Genomic DNA, 13,148 nt, shown 5'->3' with positions numbered 1-13,148 from the left:
AGCATTTCGTCAAACAAAATTGCACTTTAAAGTGGTCAAACGTTTGCAAGAGAGGTCCGAATTAGTTTATTTAAAATGAACTTTAAAATTTCAGGTATTTACTTTAATAAGTTATTTTTGTGAAATTAATCTGTTTGATTTGTTATTTTTTGTGTATGTTTGATTATTAATCCTTTATTTATGTATTATGTGAACGTCATTTTCATGTTTAAAAAGACTTTTATATATATACCCCCCGATCCCCCCTTTAGGAGTGTTATCAGTGTATTTGTCAATGTTTGAAGGTAATAAAAACGTTAAGTGTAGCTGCTAATATTTGCTAATTTGTGTGTATTCATTAATAAACTTATGCTGTCTTACTGTTTTCAGGGTCAAATTTGCGACGCAGTCTGCTGCTCTTCCTTTGCTTTTGTGATGTTTCTTTTGTGTTCGTCATTTGTGTTTGTAGACAATTTTGGATGTTCTTTTTTTCGCTCATTTGAATGTTATCATTTTCTATAGACGTTTCTTGTAACTGTATGCATGTACATCTTTGATCTTTGGTGCACAGAAGAGGGCATTGCAATGGCAGCTTTATGATATCGATTTCCGATTTTAATTAAACTAAAATCGAAATTCTGACCTGTCAAATTATGAATAACTCAAGAGAATTTTTTAAAAAAATTACAAAATAAAAAAGTTACATTAAAAAAAAAATTTTTAATTTTTCCATGGGAGCTTTAGCATGTCGTCCGATTTTGAAAAAACAGCAAACTTATAAATTTTTTCATTTTTTTCCGATAGTTCCTATGGGAACTATATGTTATAGTCGTACGATCCGGCTCGTTCCGACTTAAGTCGGTTTTTCCCACGAATGCTATTTCCGGAGTCGGTGAGCACCTTAGCACAAAAACTAGCAAACGGATTTTACTGTTTATTTTTCGATACATAAATCAACAGGTAATCACGAAGTGTTTTTTTTTATTGAAAAAATAAAACTCATCAACATAATTTTGCAAACAATATAATTCATAATTCTCACTTCCAAGTGCTGCAAAAAAAATGTTAATGATAAAAAAAGAGCGCTATAAATTGAGTCTAGACCCGCATACACTCTTGCTATTTATTACATAGAAAAATCCGAAGACAGTTTTCCTTTTTATTTCAATAGATAGTGTTTTTGTAGAAAATATTTTATTTACAAAAATAGAAAATATCTACATATTTAATATACATATGCGTCGATCACTTATTCCAATTCAAAAAGAGTCAACTACAAAAGGTAGTGGTTGAATTTGGATTTCGACATTTATTCGAATGTTCATAGTGTTAGTTCCATGTAAATCATTTTAAATTCGGGTAATACTTCTGTTTTTCTTCTGTCTATACTATGCTAAAGTATAAAAAAGCGAATATATCTTTACATAGGTGGTTTAGAGGTATTTTACATGGACGCTGATTGGTTCGTACGATCCCTTACGAAATAGTACAGTCGCAGCACATAAGTGAGTAGTACAAGCACTTGACAACTTTTTCGTCGTCCTCATCGCTCTTGCCATTCAATTTAGCCTTGTCATTAGTGTAGGCAAAGAGTTTTCCGTCTAGTTGATCGCTTTCCAGGCCCTCGACTTTCTTTGACTTTTTCCGCTTATTCTTATGCATCAGTTCATTGCAGTTCCGCTGTTGCACCATTTCATCAATCCAGTCGAAGTCCGTTGCGTTTCCCTGTAACCGTGGGAAACTGGAAATGCTTTCAATGGAATTGATATCCTCCTGTTTGAGTAGGGTGAAGATAGTTAATATTTTTCAAAAGAAATGTTAACTCTTTATGACATAAAATTGGTTTGATTGAAAATCTTAATCTCGAGTAATTACCTGGTTGTTGTTGTGATTTTTATATCTGCTCTTCTGTGGCGTCGTTTGCTGGGAAAGAGATGCAGGCGGCGATCCTGGCTTATGGTTGGCCATTGGCGAAGAAGTCGTTGCTACTGAGGCTGTGGTTCCCGCCGAGCTGTTTAGCACCACATCGGTATCGCCTACTGTCAAAGCTGGCACTTTGGGCAAGTCGTCAGGGCTCATAAAGTTGTGCTGGAATCAGACGACTGAGGATCGATTTGACCGGATTAAGCCAGCACAACTTACCAAGTCCTGTATTACAACGGTGGTGATGACGTTGGGAGAAGCCATGGCTCGGGTAGATGCAGATCCAGTCTCAGAAGAGGGGCTATTCAGGATCGGTGAGATCAGGCTCACCGGTGTGGCTGGCAGAGTAGCAGACTCCGAAACGACAGCCAAGTCATCAGAGGACGCTATTTCGCTGTTTGCCCCTTGAACCATCGAGCATGTGGCCACAATGCTGAGTGACGATGAAGGAGTATTGCCGGTCAAATCGGGAGAGGGGCTACAAATAATAGCATTGTTTTTTAGTTTTGATTATCCTAACAGCTTATAGCTCAAGAACACAAGCTGGAAGATTTGTTAATACATTCACGTTAATCACTAATTTGCATTTGTGCTCGTTCGTGTGAGTGCACTGCTTATCTCAGTTGAGCTCTCCACCCTACTTACAAGTCAATCAGCTCGGACTGTGCCTTGCTGCCTCCCAAAGACCATACTTCGCTCTTTTTTTGAGGACTCGAGTACGAGATGTGTTTGTTGGTAGTACTAAAACGGCCCTTGGAATGGGACTTTCGCCCTGGTATCCACAATATGCGCATACCAGAGGATTTGCTTTTCTTCGTTGAGTTGGAAGCCATCTGAAAATCGTATACTAAGTTCAGAAATTAAATGGGAAATACACATACACAAAATAGTCAAGTTGACTTGACACATGCTTGTCATTTCATTTCATTATACGCCAAATTACAGAAATAAACTTCGTTAGGGTATGCCCTACGCTGAATTGCTAAATCGCTGCCAGATTGAAAACCCATCCAATTTGAAATTATAATCTGAAGACCTGATTTTATTCACTTTGTACAACAATTTGCACTTTAGGTGTTGCACCACTACGTGAAGGACTACAGCTGGAAAAATGCGATCGGAATGGTCCACTGTATAAAGCCTTTAAAAACTTCAAATAAATAAAAATAATTAACTTGATAAAAAAAAATATTCACAACATAAGGGTTATTTTTTGAGTATTATTTAATCGCTCTGAAAAGTTACTATTTTTTTGGTAATTTATTTTTTTGCTCATTACAAAAATTAATTTAGTGCACTCAAAAAATAATCATTTAATTGTGATTTTAATTTTAAAATCAAATTAATAACTATTATTTTTCGATAAAGAATGTCGCTTCTAAAAATATTGCATAAAAACTGTTATCTAAATTAGAGCATCATTTTTTGATCGAGAAAACATCATATATTTTTGAGTAAATAATTATTAAATTTCTATTTTTAGTTCTATTACTTATAATGATCACGGTCCCTGTTTTTTTTTAAATTGTAATTTAAAGGTTGGAGGGATAAACGTTGTAAAAAAATCAGATGAACACCAAACCCAATTTATTAAATGCCTTGCATAAATTTGTGCTGGGTGGACGCTTTTGTCTGGTCAAACTATTAAGTCCACTGGTGTTAATTAAAAGTTTAAAAAAGTTTAAATCTGGAACTGGTTTATATTACGTTGGTTTTTAAATTCTCCTGGCTTATTGTATGTCAGAGTAAACAAATTCTTCAGATGAAATGAAAAGAAAAAACTTTTGCCTTGAATATATTAGGAGGCTACACCAGTGTAACCCACGAAAAAAAGCAATGTTTAGATTTTTTTAAGAAAGTACTAAAGGGGGGTAGGGTTTTAATGGCGAAAAAAACGCATCTGTTTATAATTTTTTTTTGCGGCGACATCTATATTATTTTTTAAAATTGAACTACATATTATTATACAAATTTTTAAGAATGAAAGAAAAAAAAATGATAAATAAGCCAGTGACTGTGAATATTCGGAGACGCCTTGAAATAAAGTTGTTTTGCAAACAAAATGTACATATATGCATTTTAAAGTTGATCAAGTTTTCGAGGTAATCACGAAGATTTTTTTTTTCTATTTTTATTGAGCACTTTGAAGTGAACAACGCGTTTTAAGCTAAAAAAAAACACAGTTAATTTGTAATAAAAAAAAACTCTTTGTGATTACCTGCTGATTTATGGGAAGAAGTAATGTTCAAATTTTCAAAAGGATCGGTTCATTAGATTATGAGTTCTGATGTTCACAAACTTAAAAATAGACGTTTCCAACTGTCTGAAATCAAAAAATTCAAAAAGAATTCAAAAGCTAAATATATTTCTCCTACAAAATATTAATAAAGTGGCGTAGGTTTAAAAAAAAATCGTTTTAGGGGTGAAAAAATTACTTCTTAAATTCTTCAAAATTGACTATTTTAATCCAATCCAAAAGTTTTTAGGTCAATATAGGTACATATATCCCACTCAAGAAGATTGAGTGTAAATTTGAAACCGACTGGTCAACTTTTTGTCGAGTTATGATGTCAGCAGATTTCAAAAATGTAGTTTCGAGATAAACGCGTTTATAGTTTCAGGTGCAGCGGTGTATGTCTGCGAGCGGACGCTCTTTAGAGCGCTGCCATTCAAAAGTTAGGATATTTTTGACATTGTAAGCCAAACAAAAAAATGATAGTTTTTTAAACAAAGTTACACTGGTATAGCCCCTTAAAATTGCTGTCTTAGGGAAACTGCGAAAAGCATTGGTCGCTTGGAAAAGAGTTCGACGTCCGGTGGCAGAAGCATAATCTTTTAGGATCTTTTTTTTTTGGCATGGCGTTGGGTCGATACATCGCGATACATGATAATATGACCCGATTAGGATATTAAAGTTTTATCTGATTTATGATATGATGTGATAAACATATAAGCTGAGGAATGGATGGGTCTTTCAACACACCTTAATGCTGGTCAAGGCTTGGCTAACAGAAAACGAGCTAAACATTATTAGTTGGTCAAACCAGTCTCCAGACTAAACCAAATTAAGAACCGGGGGACAATTAAAACGTCGTTTTGGCACAAATAGCTTTCTAAATGCCGAAGAACTGTGAGAATTTGTGCAATGAACGTGGTATAAGATTTCAACTTTATTGCTAGTATGATAAAGTGTTAGTTTGACCAACCCTTTTTAAGGGGTTTATATTTAATCAATCACAAAATGATGCGTTAATTTAAAAATTTGTATTCCAACTATGTTAATAAAATACTACAAGTAAATTTAATTTTGTCTTTATGTTGGCTAAAAAGATTTACGAGACGTAAAAGAAACCGTAAAGCGTGTTCTATTATTATGGGGTAGCACAGAAATCTTGAAAGAGATTTGTGACCCGAATATTTTTTTTCTACGATTTTGGTAATACATTTAAAAATTCAATCAAATCGACCATATTCGTTAATATAAACAGGTCCAACCACGTTTTGCTAATTAAAACTTAACTGAATTTAAATTGAAGTTTTTATATCATTGCCGTTATATCGAAAATTGGTTAGTGAATTTAGGCGGAGGTTCTATTCCAAATTGGACCAGCTTTACCCGGTCTTTTCTATGACAATTATAAGAATAAACCCTCTGATCTGAAAGGTTTGATTGCAGGTGTTGCATACATATGTCATTAGCTTTTCAACTGAGCGAGTAAATAGAACATAAGCACAGATAATGTAAACTCAATACATAAGAATGACTTGCTGACTGCATACTTTTTGGTATACAATATCAATTTGTATGCTCTCTCCGACTTTTAATGTCAAAATGAGCAGAAAGCGGTTACTTTAACCCGAAATGTATTATTTATTTATCATCTTATCCTTTCTGATTAATTGATTTTATAGCATTCAAGAATTACATATTTATCATAGAAACCACACAAGCCCGGTGTCACAGGAATCTTTTACACCATAATCGGTTCAATCGGTTGCAATCAAGCCGTACATCAATAGATCCAGGGATTTAAGGGAGCATGATAATATAATGTAAAATAATAATGATAATATAAACTACTTGGATGAATTAACTGTAGACACTTGCTTATTGACGAATTGGCTTTCATGGACGAAGACATTGTACGACACAAATAATTTCTCCCCACTAGCTTGAAATGGTATTTTCACAATATTTATTTTTTTGGTGGGATTACGGAATAAATATGCGCATCGCGTCGACGTGAATAATATTAAAATCGGTTTACCAATAAGCACATCATAAGACTTAAAACACCACGCACATATAAGCTGATATACATATATTTACTACACACTTTCATACATATATATGTAGCCATACATACATACATACACAAACAAACATATATATTTTTTGGGTGACAAACAAGTAGTAGTAGTACGAAAAAAATGTCTTTCGAGAGTATTGATCGTGTATTAGTAATTAAAACAGAAAGGAGACTATTTATTTCAAATCACAACAAAGCCTGAATCGCTCACCTTTTCTCCTTAGATCTTGACCTCAATAATACAAGGTTTTGTGCAAATAACGCATTTGTGTAAGCCAAGTAGTACATACATACATAAACAGATACTGTTGTATGTATAGTGGCTTTTTATGTAAATCAAATCCGAGATGTAGTTGAGATTTTCTGCTAAAATGTCGCAATTTATTTCAGCTGTTTTTCTTTTGTATCGTGTTTCTGCGGGAACTTTACACAAGTGGAGGGATAACTTATGACAATAGCCAAAAACTTTAGATTACATTATATTGTTTTTGTTTCAGGACCGAGAGCCGACCATATGTATACAGATATACATATATCGAATAAACAAAACCTGAACTCAATCAAAACCAGTGTTGAGACATGGTCTACAAATAAAGTAATAGCTTTCTCTTCACCATCGTTTACAGCACTTTTTGGCTCCATGTCGTAATGTATAGTGTACACTGCAGCACGTCTGCTATTGAAATAGTAGTGGAAGCCAAGCGTTTTCAGTACAGAAATATTGGGTGTATTCACAAGAACACCATGATTGTTGATTACTGATGGATTTCTATCAATAGTTCTGCTGAACGCGTATCATTCTTCCATAATGATCAGCAAAAAATGAGCGTAAAAATAGTACGCTACCATTACTTGATACATGACACATATCCGCTAGCCTATTGATGGTGTAAATATCGATAATAATAAACAAAATATTAGAATGTAAACAAAACAAAGAAAACAAGCAAAAATTAATCGGTTATCACTTTACATATAAACATGGTCGAGTCCCTGCAATGAGTTTTTTTTTACTTTCATTTGTATATAAAAAAAAAGAAAAAAATAATTGGATTTTAGTCCAATTTTCTTATTTAATTATAATTGGAAAGAACAACCGCAGAAACGGGAAGCTCTATTACTATAACCGTTAATCCAAATCCCACAAAAGCAGATCCCAGCATTTTTGGCAGCTGTGAAACTTATGGTACCTCTCGAGCCATAAAAACATACGGCTGGGAACGTTAATGGGAAAACCAGGAATTTTTTGGACGCAATATCATATGGACCATCGCGCAACATCGGCGAACTATCGCATAAATTAGTCTGTCAAAAGTTGTCAAATTTTAACTGCGGGCTAACTGGGAAGTTTTTGGAACGGAAAAACCTTATGGACCATCCCTTCAACGGATGGCGGACGGTGGATGGATCTCATAGCCTTTTCCCACAGAGATTCACCCACCATCCGTTAAACTGATAGTCCATAGGATATTGCCGATCCGAATTAATCACAATTTTGAGCATTCACCACGAAAACGTAAGCAATGACGACAAGGAAAATATATATTTTTAATATGCAATAGTTAGGTAATGTTTTTCTGGAGCAACTTTAAATTCTTCCGCTTGACTGTACAAATTTGAGTATTCACTACGAAAATGTAAGCAAAGGAACATATATATTCTTAATCATCAATCAACTCCTGAATTTACTGCCAATAACAGCTGTTCAGATAGGTTGTAATGGGATGGCGGACGGTAAATGTGCTCTGTGGGAATCGGAGTTTCACAGATGTCAAAAATCACAACTCTTTCCTACAGAAGTGGGAAGTTGGTATTAGCTAAGTGCTGATGCCACACCGAGATGTGAATGCATCGAACAGCTGATCTCGGATTGCTTTCATTTGATTTGTCGCAAACCCATACGAAATTATTTAAAATTTATAATTATGAGTGGGTGTATGGAACGCTTTAATGCTCAGCAGGATTTCCATAATACTATCGTGGCATTTGCCAGCTTGGACAACAGTGAAGAGGTGCTGATGGTGTTGTATTGCTCATTCTTATTGCTAGTTGATAATTCTAATTTTTAATTGATTTCGTTAAATTTGCGACAATATCGATGTTCCCAAAATTTTTTAAAACATCGATGCATCCATGTTTCCATCGGCGCTTCTCCACCCTTCACGGTGTAAAGACCTTTAATAATGAAATGGTATAAAAAGTATATTTTTGAGAGTCTTGTAAATAAAAGTACAACTTATCGACGGTCACACTGCGTCACCAGTTGTTTAGCTTTGCGGAGCTTTGTTTACGTTCAGCCGCAATCAAGTAATTTATGTAAGAATCCAGCCAGTGTAAACAGTGTCTTACTATTAATAACAAAAGCAAGCGAAATAAACCGCAGGAAACCCCATTTCTTAATGTTCGCTCCAAGTGTCTACATAAATCGAAGAAAAGCCACAGTATTGCGGGCATTTGCCCGTTGAGTTTCAAAAGTCCGGCGGTCCTGATAATGGCATTTTGATCACACGGAACGGCACGGCACGGAGAGTCTTGTTCTCTAAAAATTCGGACATTCTAAATATATAACAAGTGCTCGAGAGCAGCAGTATAATATACGGCCCACCGACCTGTCCCAGTCTCCCAGTGTTCGTGCTGCACTCTGCTATCCGCTATCCGTTGCTCGCGTGTTAGACGTAGGTAATTTGCTGGTTGGCTATTTTTACATATTTCCCCGCGCGTGTACGCAGAATGCTGGATACGAAAAAATAGTAGTTAAATCGTAATCATACCAAATTGTACCCATAATTGTATTGTCCGTGAATGCGGCTGAACATACATGTACCGACAAATATCTTTCAATTTTCGCCGGTCAAAAATAGCCAGGAGGCAGGCAGAGCAGCACTTGGCCATATAATTTATAGTATACGTATGTTTTTTTACATATCTACATAATAGATACAGCTGTGGTTAAAAAACTAGGACCAAGAGTACAAGATTGATTGGGTGACTTAATGGTTTTGGTAAGAGATTTGTGAACTCTCAGACATTAGAACTGGAAACACCGTTTAAAAACTTTTTATTTCATAATCTTACCGATTGTGTAATGTCTTTGTAAGATTAGACTATATCGTTTAGACAATTGGAAGGCAAATATCAAAGAAAATTCATAATTAGTTGTTTATTAGACTCTTGACTCTATTGTGTCTCAACAAAAATAACGTTAATAAAAACATTTCATTACTTTTTAACTAAACAATGCTACTTACACTTGTTTTTGTTAATACATTTAAAAGATAAAGACAATCTTAGTGGTTTCTTTGAATTAAAAATTATATAAAAAACTTGTTAAATGTTCTTTTGAAATATTTATGAGTACGGGGGTGGTCAAAAGTATTATTAATTAATAATAAGAAATAACAGATTTTTCATAATATATTGAGTATTTTTAATGGACTTTTGATTCAGTTTTATATATAGTCAAAATATTAAATAAAACATGGTTAAAACTTACATGTCGAAAGTGGATTCGCGAATTTTTTAGCACAGATAAACTATAAATGCAATTGTAAATTGTGATTTATTATTATAAACAACCAAGCATGGATTGTGGCGTATTTTTTTTAAGTATTATGGTCTCTTGATATATTAATTTTTAATATATAACAGCGCATCGAAAGCTCATTTAAAATACTTCTTAGAATCTTGTTGTCTTGAATATTCAATATGCATAAAATGTTTATTAAAACGGTGAAACAACATCAGCAGTTGCCTAATTTTAAATCGTTCTCACGAAAACACAGCTCTAAGTAATAAAACAAGCTTGAGATTTAAGATTACTTAATATTTGGTTTCATTTTTCCTACTATGTCATTTTTAATTTAAAAATGCCACTGTTGACGCTAAATAAAAATTTGCCTACAATTTCTTTTAGATACAAAATTGTTTAATTTGTATTATTTATTAGAACTGTTTTTCTTAAAGGAAATTGCTTTTATTTTTATTTTAAGAATAATAAATTGTTGTTACGTCAGCATTGTATTGAGATGAAATTGTCTGCTTTATGGGGTCGGAAATGATTCCCTCCTCTGTTATTACACAAGTGCCATAAAATTGAAAAAACCACAACTGCAGATGAGAAGTGCTATGTTTTTTACCACCATTGTTAATATAAACAATTGTACGTATATAAGTACATATACATATGTCGGGCCCGACCCGGCGCGCTTCTTTTAACAGCCCTCATGGTGAAATTTATTTTTGGAGGTGCGGCAAAAACAGCGCAATTTTTATTCGAATTTGTTCTATGTTCCGTCTACATGAACACACAATCTGACAACTTCTACATCGCATCTTCTGCGTGCACTGCCTGCAGTAGAAATAGCTTCAACTGCATTTGAAAATAAACCCGCCAATACGTCAATATCCGCATCTGCAATCTGCCATCTGCAATCTCGGTAATCTCTCAGATACTCAGATACTCAGTGGCATCTCTGTCGCGTCGGTAACATCTCCAGAATTACAAAGAATCTCAAACATATTGGGGCAGGAATTTTGCTTTTCAGTTATGTAACAGTCAGGCGCGATGTCTCGTCCTCAATATAAGCCAACTCAAGGGTTTAAACCATCTGATATGAGAAAATGGCCCTTAAGGAATTACTTCATTACTAGGTTTTGAATCTTATCGGGTTGAGTTCAATGACTATTAAAATAGGCAAAAATGGGTGAAATAGTTAATAGCTGAAATCGAAATATAATAGGCAGATCAAAATAGATCGTGGTATGAAAATCATTCAAGTTTTCTAATATTTCGATTATCGTTATGAGTTAATGAAATCTTTCAACAGGGAAAGAATGGAAACCTGAAGGCAATCGCTATTAAAATGAAATCATATTGATTGTCTGTTTATAGATTATCATCCGTGAAGGCAGGACACAAGATCGGCTGTGATCATGGACCCAGAGGCATTTTTGGACGTGGCCAACCAGGTCATCAAGCTGAAAATGTTTCCGTTCTTCGACATCGCTCACAGTCTACTTGCCGCGCTGGCCGTGCGTGAGGACTTGGGCGCCAATGCGCAAGCGTTTTCACGGAAGCACCCACTCGCCTGCTGGCTCTCCACCATGCTGGTGATCTTCGCCGGCGGCATGGTGGCCAACGGTCTTCTGGGCGAGCCCATTCTGGCTCCCCTGAAGAACACGGGCCAGCTCCTCGTGGGCACGGCTGTGTGGTAAGTAACTTCAGTTCAGAAGTTGGTGATCAGCGATGAATCAGATCTCAAACGGTTGCCAATCATTGCTCAGGTACGTGGTCTTCTACACGCCGTTCGACATCGGCTACAAGGTGGCCAAGTTCCTGCCCGTCAAGATAGTCGCCAGTGCCATGAAGGAGATCTACCGGGCCAAGAAGGTCTACGACGGAGTGGGACATGCGGCCAAGCTGTACCCGAACGCCTGGATAATCATGATCATCATTGGCACTCTGAAGGGCAACGGAGCGGGCTTCACCAAGCTGATCGAGCGCCTTATCCGGGGAGCATGGACTCCCACGGCCATGGAATTCATGCAGCCAAGCTTGTGAGTATTTCGGCATGGCCTCTTGGCCGTTGTTGTTGCGCTCCTAATCCTAATCCTAATCCATCCTTTCTACGTTCCCCCTTCTAGCTACACAAAGGCCTCCTTGTTGGCCTCAATCATCTTTGTGCTGGACAAAAAGACCGACTGGATTTCGGCACCACATGCACTGGTTTACTTCGGCATCGTCATATTCCTGGTCTACTTTAAGCTGTCTTCCATCCTGCTGGGCATCCACGATCCCTTCCTGCCGCTCGAGAACCTCAGCTGCGCCATCTTCTTCGGCGGAATCTGGGACAGTCTGGCCAAGATTCTGGGCCGCGGGCAGGCTAAGGACGGCGACAGCAAAGATGTAAAGAAGAACAACTAATCTATTTGTAGACAGAAGTAGCCCAGAACTTACTTAACGCTGCCAACCAAAGCTAACACCTAACGCACAAATAGACATAACATAACATAACATAACATAATATAACTACTGACGTCGAACGATCTTCCAATGCGATTTGATTCAGAAGCGCAAGCCAAAGACATTTTGTGAGACGTGAAAATTACTCTTGAGGATCAGCACTTGGTGGGTGTGCCAGCTGTTCCTCGACTTCGATTTCACGCCGAGTGTTAGCCCTCAAAAATTTGTATTGTTTTACAATTGGTAGGATTTACGAACAGCAGAACAGCAGAAACCACAGACTTATTTAGATGCCATATGTAAGAGTTTTTAACTTGGCCAATACAGCTTATCTATAACTACTACGAAAGTCGAAAACGATTTTAGCAACCTAATGGAGCACGCTGCAGAAGCGGCGTGCTCAACAAACGAATTTGTAAATATTGGAGAGGTACAAATCAAGTGTTGATTGATGCCCCACATTAAAGTCGGTTCATTGCTTTTTTTTTTAATACATTTTAAGAGTTTTGGCTAAAGACGACCCATTCAAAAACTGAAGGATAGATCAGTAATTGAGACTTGTAAACATGTATTCAAGCTGAATTTAAGGCTATTGTAAGGGGTGTGAATGTTTATTGTTTGCAATAAAATTAAACTATGATTTTGATTGTCTTGTTTGCACAAATGGGGAGAAACGACTATGCTCAAAAGAGTTTTAGCAAATTGAAGTGGATGTTGTAATGATTTTGAACATTCTTTACCATAAATCATGAAGTCTACAAAGCGGTAAACAAATGGAAACATCCAAAATTTAGGTTCTAATGATGTATGTAAAGCTAAAGATGAAAGTAATCACAGTTTTTACTGTTTACTCTCCATCTTAACCATTGAAAAATACAAATCTTTTTAGAATCATACAAAAATATGTATAGCACATGCCTACATTGTACAATTAATTTATTCTTTCTATTGTCAAATTCTTATAGTACAATTTC

The 13,148-nt window shown here is 35.9% G+C and overlaps 2 protein-coding genes across 8 annotated transcripts; one reads left to right on the top strand and one right to left on the bottom strand.

The window, feature by feature from the left end:
• Nucleotides 1-1,363: 1,363 nt before the first annotated feature.
• LOC128260732 (uncharacterized) lies at nt 1,364-6,769 on the bottom strand. Of its 3 annotated transcripts, none has more exons than XM_052993955.1 (5): nt 6,424-6,769; nt 2,548-2,749; nt 2,122-2,380; nt 1,855-2,067; nt 1,364-1,752 (listed from the first exon to the last, which is right to left on the bottom strand). In XM_052993955.1, the coding sequence occupies exons 2-5, from the start codon at nt 2,733-2,735 to the stop codon at nt 1,456-1,458; spliced, it is 957 nt and encodes a 318-aa protein (XP_052849915.1). In that variant the 5' UTR covers nt 2,736-2,749; nt 6,424-6,769; the 3' UTR covers nt 1,364-1,455. The 3 variants fall into 3 exon arrangements, with proteins under 3 accessions (XP_052849915.1, XP_052849914.1, XP_052849916.1); XM_052993954.1 differs by having other exon boundaries at nt 2,548-2,735; nt 6,424-6,767; XM_052993956.1 differs by lacking the exon at nt 2,548-2,749 and having other exon boundaries at nt 6,424-6,765.
• Nucleotides 6,770-8,441: 1,672 nt separating this feature from the next.
• On the top strand, nt 8,442-12,820 carry LOC128260740 (trimeric intracellular cation channel type 1B.1). 5 transcript variants are annotated; one of them, XM_052993964.1, is made up of 4 exons: nt 8,442-8,528; nt 11,104-11,422; nt 11,496-11,768; nt 11,856-12,820. In XM_052993964.1, exons 2-4 carry the CDS (start codon nt 11,145-11,147, stop codon nt 12,133-12,135), a joined length of 831 nt encoding a protein of 276 aa, XP_052849924.1. In that variant the 5' UTR covers nt 8,442-8,528; nt 11,104-11,144; the 3' UTR covers nt 12,136-12,820. The 5 variants fall into 5 exon arrangements, with proteins under 5 accessions (XP_052849924.1, XP_052849923.1, XP_052849922.1 ...); XM_052993963.1 differs by lacking the exon at nt 8,442-8,528 and adding an exon at nt 8,566-8,887; XM_052993962.1 differs by lacking the exon at nt 8,442-8,528 and adding an exon at nt 8,568-8,891.
• Nucleotides 12,821-13,148: the final 328 nt, after the last annotated feature.

Source organism: Drosophila gunungcola, assembly GCF_025200985.1.
Source record: "Drosophila gunungcola strain Sukarami chromosome X unlocalized genomic scaffold, Dgunungcola_SK_2 000038F, whole genome shotgun sequence".
Lineage (NCBI taxonomy): Eukaryota > Metazoa > Arthropoda > Insecta > Diptera > Drosophilidae > Drosophila > Drosophila gunungcola.
This window is presented reverse-complemented; position numbering and strand designations above follow the sequence as displayed.

Excerpts from the sequence above, each read along its gene's own strand:
- LOC128260732 (XM_052993955.1), bottom strand. The coding sequence starts at position 2,735 with ATGGCTTCCAACTCAACGAAGAAAAGCAAATCCTCTGGTATGCGCATA. Across the intron at positions 2,381-2,547 it reads CAGTCCGAGCTGATTGACTT|CCCCTCTCCCGATTTGACCG; the intron begins GTAAGTAGGGTG and ends TATTATTTGTAG. Across the intron at positions 2,068-2,121 it reads CCGTTGTAATACAGGACTTG|CACAACTTTATGAGCCCTGA; the intron begins GTAAGTTGTGCT and ends GTCTGATTCCAG.
- LOC128260740 (XM_052993964.1), top strand. The coding sequence starts at position 11,145 with ATGGACCCAGAGGCATTTTTGGACGTGGCCAACCAGGTCATCAAGCTG. Across the intron at positions 11,423-11,495 it reads CTCGTGGGCACGGCTGTGTG|GTACGTGGTCTTCTACACGC; the intron begins GTAAGTAACTTC and ends ATCATTGCTCAG. Across the intron at positions 11,769-11,855 it reads GAATTCATGCAGCCAAGCTT|CTACACAAAGGCCTCCTTGT; the intron begins GTGAGTATTTCG and ends TCCCCCTTCTAG.